The sequence below is a fragment of the Octodon degus genome, unplaced genomic scaffold (assembly GCF_000260255.1).
Source record: "Octodon degus isolate 3935 unplaced genomic scaffold, OctDeg1.0 scaffold00060, whole genome shotgun sequence".
NCBI classification, from domain to species: Eukaryota; Metazoa; Chordata; class Mammalia; order Rodentia; family Octodontidae; genus Octodon; species Octodon degus.
Window position 1 is genome coordinate 1,877,559 of NW_004524636.1, and position 8,512 is coordinate 1,886,070.

At 40.1% G+C, this 8,512-nt stretch overlaps 2 protein-coding genes across 3 annotated transcripts in view; one reads left to right on the forward strand and one right to left on the reverse strand.

The window, feature by feature from the left end:
- LOC105742569 (60S acidic ribosomal protein P0-like) overlaps positions 1 to 249 on the reverse strand; it is a 1,690-nt gene extending 1,441 nt beyond the window's left edge. Inside the window, exon 1 of the mRNA XM_023718636.1 lies at positions 113 to 249. Coding sequence (XP_023574404.1) covers positions 113 to 192 — 80 coding nt within the window. The 5' untranslated portion in view covers positions 193 to 249. The remainder of the gene's footprint in view (positions 1 to 112) is intronic.
- Atrn (attractin) overlaps positions 1 to 8,512 on the forward strand; it is a 195,647-nt gene that overhangs the window by 41,503 nt on the left and 145,632 nt on the right. The gene's annotated exons all lie outside the window — the stretch shown is intronic.

An 8,512-nucleotide genomic window follows, 5' to 3' on the forward strand; every position in this document is an offset into this window, starting at 1 on the left:
GTACCTCAGATTGTAGAACCTTTGTCAGTGTCAGCCATGTGGATGAGTCACAGCCATTGCTTGGCCAATGTGCTCTCTGTGAAAGCCTGAGAGAGTGTCTACAATGAAGCATTTTGGATAATCATCCAAAAGTTGGATGATCTTTAAGAAGTAGTTGGATTTCCAGGTCGCCCTGTCTTCCCTGGGCATCATGGCGGTGCGTCAGGGATTGCCACGGAGGGTTTAAAGACGATGTCACTCTCACGAGGACGCCTGTGTGTATCATATTTGAGGCTGAATCAAATGGAATATTTCAAGTTACTTTGAAACATAGTAATTCATGTATTTTAGTGGGGTATATCCCTAAGGTCAAAGATGTACAATACATACTATTTTTAGAAATCATAGAGATGATGTTATTGGTATTGTTATTTTAATGTGTTATAAACCAAGTAGATAATTATATTAGGTTGGGGCCTTGGATTTTGTGTGGAAAGGAGAGAAACAAATGTAGAATCATGGAATTTGATTAAGAAGAGTCTTGGGCTTGAAAACTTTAGTTTATGATGTCAGTATGAACTTATCTTTTTATTTTTTTATTAAGTATAAGGTCTGCAGGGTCTCACTACACACATCGGACTCAGTGTGATTCTCATTCTCCTGTTTTCAGCCTCCCAAGCACCGAGATTATAAGCATGCACCATCATGCCTAGTTTCAATCATCATCTCAGCATGCCTCAGGGCTAGGACCAGCATGGCACGCCAGGGATTGAACCCCAGTCTCTATTGAACTTATCTTTTTTAAAAAACTATTTTCTGTACTGAAAATCCTGAAAAGCAGTTTAGGTATTGTTGAACATTTCTTTCTTTTTTTTTTTTTTTGCCGAACCAGGGATTGAACTCAGGCCCTTGTGCTTACCAGGGAAGCGCTTATTTTACCGAGCCATCTCCCAAGCCCCTTGCTGAACATTTCTAATGTCAGCATGTGTTTTCTAACTTATAATTCCCATTACAAGGGGCTTAGGATACCTTAGAAAAAGGGCTTATTTTATCTTTTTTTTTTTTTGTACTGGGAATCAAACTTAGGACCTTGTGCTTGCCACGCAGGAGCTTATGCCACTGAGCTATCTTCCTGGCCCTGTGGGCTTATTTCAGTTTGGTACCAGGAATTCTATGATATGAGCCTAAAACATCTTTTCATGTCATAAAATCTGTTATAGGGAGAGATGTCCATTTCTACCAAAGGTAAAATAGCTTGTCCTAAGCCAGTGCTCCAACTGAGAACAACTAGAAAAGCTGGAAAATAATATTTGGAATATATTTGAAGATTTAGAGTGCAAATATGGCAGAAACCGACTTGAGAGATCCAAGTTGTTTTTTTTTTGGCGGAACCGGGGATTGAACTTAGACCCTTGCGCTTGCCATGGAAGCGCTTATTCCACTGAGCCATCTCCCCGGCGAGATCCAAGTTTTGAAGAGAAGATAAGCTCACAGAGTGCTTTGGGTACAGCTTTTCTCTGGGGTGATTGTTTGGCTAATTTTCATTGTGTAGCCACAAGGTTGAGTAGAAAATTGTAGCAGAGTTTAAAATCTCAGCAAAGTTTTGGTAATCGTGCAGGGTGGGATGACAGTATTGGAGTTTAAGACCTGCAGACAAAAGAATATTGGATAACACACCACACTTTAGTTGGGAGCCCTGAAGAATGGGCTGTACTTTGAGCTTAAGGGTGAACTCAAAATAGATCAGTTCTCACCAAGCTTCAATTAAAGATATGAAAGAGATCTACTACTAGTTTCAGTGGTATGCTAGGAGCAAATGTAAAGCTCTGAAGGAAGACAGCCTCAAGTATAGCTTCAAGCTATCTGAATGATTCTCTCCCCCCCCCACCCCACCCCCGAATCAGGGAATGAACTTAGACCTTGCGTTTGCCAGGGAAGCACTTATTCTACTGAGCCATCTCCCTGGCCCCTCTGAATGATTTTTTATGTGTTTAGTGACACTATATAATTCAAAACTATATATTATACTTGTATGTATATGTGTATTATAATACACATTAAAATAGTTATAAAACTTAATCTGGCATTGAATAAAAAATGAGACATTTAAAAATGAAGAAAAGTGACTGAGTGGGCTGAGGATATAGCTCAGTGGCACAGTGCCTGCCTTGCAAGTGCAAGGTCCTGAGTTTGATTCCCCTGTACAAAGCAAAACAAACAAACAAAAAACAAAACAAAACAAAAAAAAAAAAAAAAGAGAAAAGAAAAGAAAAAGAAAAAGAAAAAAAGTGACTGAAAATCAGGAAAGAAAACAGGTAATAGAACAGGCTAATAGGTTTCCAGTACAGATGAGATGATCAAGAGTTTAGAATTGTTTTTCCGTGCTCCTCCCTGTGAAGTGCACCTGCAAATCTTGAAATTGGTCCAAAAGGTATTTGTGATGTTTTGGTTACTTTTCTCTGGTTGCTGGGACAAAATACCCAACACCCCAAATTAAGGAAGGAAAGGTTTATTTAGCTCACAGTTAGTGGAGGTTACAGTCTATACTCTGCTGGTTCTAAGGCAAAGTAACACATGGAAGATGGCAGCAGTTTTTGGCTGTGGAAAAAGAACAGAGAGCAAAGGGAGGAGCAACAACTGAGGCAGCTAGCAAGCCTTTCTCCCCTCCTTCCATTTGTAGGCAGATTACCTGCCCCACAGTGGGTGTAGCACTCACACCCATAATTCTAGCATTGGATCAAGAATTAATCATAAACTTTTGAAGCTGCCCCTATGATCGACTGCATGAGACTTTGGGGGAAGGGGACAAGACACAAACCATAATATTCCACCCTTGGCCCCCCAAAGACTCATGCACATCCTTTTATGCAAAAGGCATATTAGTCTGTCTCTAAGAGTTGCCAAAGTCTTAACAGTTTCAGCATTGCTGAAAAGTCCAATTCCTAATTCTCCAAGATCTAAGGCAAACTCTTAGCTGTGAGCCCCTGTACAAATGAAACACTTGGAAGTGGAAACACTTGTTTCATTCGATGGGCTCAAGAAAAACATTACCATCACAAAGAGTACAAACAAGGGGACAAAAAACATTGAGACCAAAGGAAGTCCAAAATCCAGAAGGGCAAATATTAAATATTGTAGTTCCATGTGGAATATCCAAAGCAATCAGTGGCAATTTATGAGCTCCATGTGGCTCCACCTCTATGGCACTTCTAGTGGTTGTAGCTCCACATGGCTTCTTTCTTGGGCTGGCTTTGCTCCCTCCTTGCAGCTTTCCTCAGACAATACACAGTCCTGGCTTTTCCAAATTTATGGAGTTTCCACTGCACATTAGGTTTCTCACTCTCTGCTTCTGGTGACCTCTTAGAGGTTATAGCTGGAAGGTTATAAGCTGATTGGGGATCACAAGACTTGAAAAACATCATAGCCACAGAGCATCTTGCATTTCTCCTACCCAAAAGAAAAATATCTCCTAGACTTGGTGTTTCCTTATCCATTGACTGGGCAACAGCATGATCCATGTAGACATATTCCTTCCTTGAATCAAATGGGGTCCCTCTGAAACATCAGTTGCAGAGTCTAACCCTAACTCTGTCTACATGAGAGAAAGCACTCTTCCCTTACTCTTTTGGTGTGTTCTCAGACTTCCTTTTTCCACTGAAAAATACCAAGACAGGTTAGTAGAACTAGCAAAAGAAGCCCAAGTATGGCAAGCAATCCATCCTGAGAGGCCTCTGCATATATATACTGTACTTGAGACTCTCCTGTGGCCATGGACACCAGAGTTGGCACTGCTTGTCAAATGGATACAGCCACAAAACATAACATGATCCAAGAAGTCTCTTGAATCATGTGGGCTTTATGCTCTCTTCCTTACCCAGGGATACAGGCAAGGGGTGGATTTGACATGGGGACCTATCAATGGCAAGTGCCCTCTTTGTTTTTCTTTGTGGGCTCAAGGGTTGGCTTTTCCACTCAAGAGACAGTGGGCATTAGAGAAGCTGACAGGGGCTGGAGCAAGCTTGGGGTTCCACACTTTGCCACTAAGAAATACCTGACAACTTAGTTTGGGGAAACTCATTTGCCCACACAGGGACCACTGGGAATCCAGTGGCACCAGATAGACAAAGTATACCAAGTAACAAAGGCTCTGAAAAATAATTTGCCATTAAAACAATAACCCAGAGATGATCAAGAACCACATACTAAAAGTAATAACTACCTGCTAAACTATAAAATTTAACAGCTTATGCAAGCAACTCTTAACACAGTAGAACAGTGTTTGAGATATAGTAGAAAATAGGGTTCTCTACAGAGACAGAATTAATATTTGTATAACTATAAAACAAGGTTTATTAGATAGGCTTGTGTGATCACAAGAGGAAAGGTCATAGTGGCCATCTGTATGGTTAGAGGAAATGGAGGAATCCACAGTGGTTGTCAGTGTGCCAGAAAGCTGGAAGATCTAATAGTAGACCAGTGAAAGCTGGGAAGCTTGTGTAAAGCCACCAGGCTAAGTGTGAGTCTGAAGAGTCTCTGCTAAAAGGCTGAAGAGATTGGAGACCAGGATACAAAGGCAGTGGTGAAGACTGGAGCTCTTCAACAAAAAGAACACTTCCTCCTTTTCCTTTTTCATTCTGTCCATGCTAGAAGCCACGTCCTGGGTGGTCTGCCCCTCCTCCTCTTACTGGTCTACATGTTAGTTACCTACCGGCACATCAGGAACTTCAGTGATCTCTTAATGGTTCTTAAGTCAACTTGACATATCAAAATTAACAATTCACATTGTCATGCCGACAATAAAGGAAACCACAAATAGAAATAAACCATAAATAAGAAAAGATAATCAACAGACACCAGCACAAGGTGAATCAGATGGTGTAATTTTTTTTTTTTTTTTTTTTTTTAATACTGGGAATTGAACTCATGACCTTATGCTTGCCAGGCAAGGGCTGTGCTGCTTAGCTAGATTCCCACCCCAGATGTTGTGATTTTTTTTTGGGGGGGGTTGGGTGGGTACTGTGAATTGAACTCAGGACGTTATACTTGCCAGGCAGGTGCTTAAGCCACTAAGCTATCTCCCTGGCAATGTTGTAATTTTCTAATGAGCATTTTAAAATCATAAAAAGTGCTTCAAAATTATCTTGAGACAAATTTTTTCCAATCAGATTTTATTTTATTGGTACTATGATGAATATATATATATGTATATGAATATATATATATGTATATATTCATCATAGATAATTTGTACCTGTAGATGATATAACTTGTTTCGTGTTCCCCTCTCCCTTCCCCTTTACAAAAGCCTTGTTTCCATGTTTTTCCCCTCTTTCTCTCTCCTTTTCCTCTTTCATTGGGACATTTTCTTCCTGTTTCACAATACCTGTTACACATTTTGGTCCTTATTTACACTCAATACAGTATTTACACATGCATGCCCCATTTATTTCATTAAAGAGTATGAACTCAAGATACATCCATTTTCCTAGAAATGTCTCAAGTATATGGTTCTTTATGGCAGAGTAGTACTCCAATATATAAAAAATGCCACATCTTTATCCATTCAACAATTGATGGACATTTGGACCATTTCCAAGATTTGGCTATTATAAACTATGCTGCTATAAACATAGGCGTGCATATGTCACTGTAGTGTAATGCTTTTAATTCTTTGGGGAAGATATCCAGGAGGGGAATGGCTGAGTTAAATGGAACCTCTAGTCCTAGTTTTTTTAAGGAACCTCCTCACTGATTTCCACAGTGGTTGCACCAGTCTATGCTGGTGGAGAAAGGTTTCTTTTTCCCCTCAGCCCTGCCAGCATTTGTTATGTTCATTTCTTGATAATTCTTTCTAGAGTGAGATGGAATCTCTCAGTGTTGTTTTAATTGGTGTCTCTCAAATGGCCAGTGTTGTTGAGCATTTTTTCATATATTTATTTGCTGTTTGTATTTTATCTGAGAAGTGTTGATTTATCTCACATGCCTAATTTTGGATTGGGTCTTTAAATTTGGGAGGTCTGATTTTTTTGAGTTGTTTATATATATATACAGAGTCTATAGGGTCTACAGAGTCTCACTGTAAATAGGGCTTACAGTGATCTGCCTATGTTCAGCCTCCCAAGAGCTGGGATTACAGGCGTGTGCCACCATGCCCAGTCTCAATTGCTGTCTCAGTGTGTCCCCAGGGATGGGGCTGGCATGGCACAGTGGGGATTAAACCCACGCTGCTGCGTCTGCCTAAGCATTTGCTGAGCTGGTCCTTTTATGCTTTTTTTTTTTTTGGCGGAACCTGAGATTTAACTCAGGCCCTTGTGCTTGCTTGTGGGGGAAGCACTTATTTCACTGAGCCATCTCCCCAGCCCTGCTTGTATGCTCTTGATAAGTAATCCTTTGTCTGAGAAACAGCTGACAAACATTTTTTCCCACCTTGTGGGTTTCCTCTTAACTCTGTTGGTGGTTTCTTTTTAATAAGATGAGATGTCGGCCGGGAAGATGGCTCAGTAGAATAAGCGCTTCCTTGGAAAGTGCAAGGGCCTGAGTTCAATCCCCGGTTCATTAGTATAAAAATGTTTCAAAATTATTGTAAAACAAATTTTATTATTTTTTTGTAAAACAAATTTTAAAAGTATAAAATATCTCAAAAGAGAGAGAGAGAGAGAGAGAGAGAGAGAGAGACCAGTTATTAATTCTTTCTGATAGTTCCTGTGCAACCAGGATTTTATTCATAAAATCCTTGCCTACACCAATGTTTTCGAGAGTCTTACCCATTCTTACCCATATTTATTTTATTTTACTTTATTTATTTATTTTTTTAAACAAAGTCCTTAGGTGTAATCAGTCTTTATTTATTTATTTATTTGTGTGTGTGTGTGTGTGTGTGTGTGTGGCCAGCTCAGCCCACCAGGGGGCGGGGCTGGCTGGCATGTGGTGCTGGGGGATTGAACCGCGGTCCCTGTGCCTTGCTAAGCTTGTTCTAAGTAGGTGCTTTAGACCACTGAGCCATCTCACCAGCCCCTCCATATTTATTTTAATGTCTAGATCTTCGATCTATTTCAAATTTAGTGCATGCTGAAAGATATGGATCCAATTTTAATCTTTGGCATATACAGAGCCAGTTTTTCTAGCACCATTTATTATAGAGGCTTTCTTCCAGTGAATGTGTTTGGTACCTTTGTCAAAGATAAGGTGGCTGAGTATATCTGGAGTTGTTTCTACATCTTCTCAACTGTTCCATTGATCATCAGATCTGGTTTTGTTTTGTTTTGTTTTGTTTGCCAATACTGTTTTTTTAGTATAAAAATGTTTCAAAATTATTGTAAAACAAATTTTATTATTTTTTTGTAAAACAAATTTTAAAAGTATAAAATATCTCAAAGAACTAAAATAAATTAGTTAGAACCAAATTAGAAATGAACTTGAAAAGAACCACATGAAAATTTTAGAACTGAAGAACATAGTAGTAGAGGAAACAAATAACTACCAGAATAGCTGGTTCAATAGCAGAGTGAAAGGGCTAGGGAGATAACTCAGTGGCATAAGCATCTGCCTGACAAGCACAAGGTCCCAAGTTCAATCCCTGTCAGTAAACTCAGAATTCACCCAATTTCAGTAACAGAAAGCAATCTAGAAACAAATGGCCTGTCTGGCAATAACAAAGTAGGTAGAATGAATAGAACTGGAGTTTCAGAATGAAGGGAGAATGAAAGTGGGACTGAAAAAGTATTTAAAAGAAATAGTGGCTGAAAACTTACCATGTTTGGCAAAAGAAGCACAACTAAAGACCCAAGAAAGCCTTGAAGATAAACCTGATATGGTCTACACTAAGATGCAGCATAATTAAACTCTTAAAATCTAGAAGGAAAGAAAAAGTCTTACAAACAGTTGTAGACACTATATTGCCCACAGGGAGTACCAATTTAGATGACAACAGGTTTCTCATTTGAAACCATGGAGGTCAAAGGCAGTGGTACCTTATTTTTCAACACGTAAAAGGACTGCTAGTCTTGAATTCTCTGTTGAGACTGTCAGGAGTTAAAGGGAAATAAAAACATTGTTAGATGCTGGAAAACTAGAAGAATTTATTACTTTTAAAGATTGCCGGGCTGGTGAGATGGCTCAGTGGTCTAAAGCACCTACTTAGAACAAGTTGAGCAAAGCACAGGGACCGCGGTTCAATCCCCAGCACCACATGCCAGTCAGCCCCGCCCCCAGGTGGGCTGAGCTGGCCACACACACACACACACACACATAAATAAATAAAATTTAAAAAAAAAATAAATAAAATAAAAAAATAAAGATTGCCTAAAGAAAGTTCTTTAAACAAAAAGGAAATAATAGAGACCCAGTCCTAGCCCAGGTCCGGTGAGTGTGTGGAGAGCTTCCTGCTACCCTGTGCCGGCGAGACCAGTCCCAGCCCAGGCGCAGCGTGGGCCGGACCCTCTCCCGCCCCCTCGGGCTGCCCCCCATCCCTCCCGCCGAGTAGGAATTTCTGCCGACTTCCGGGAACCCCCAGACCCAGTCCTAGCCCAGGTCC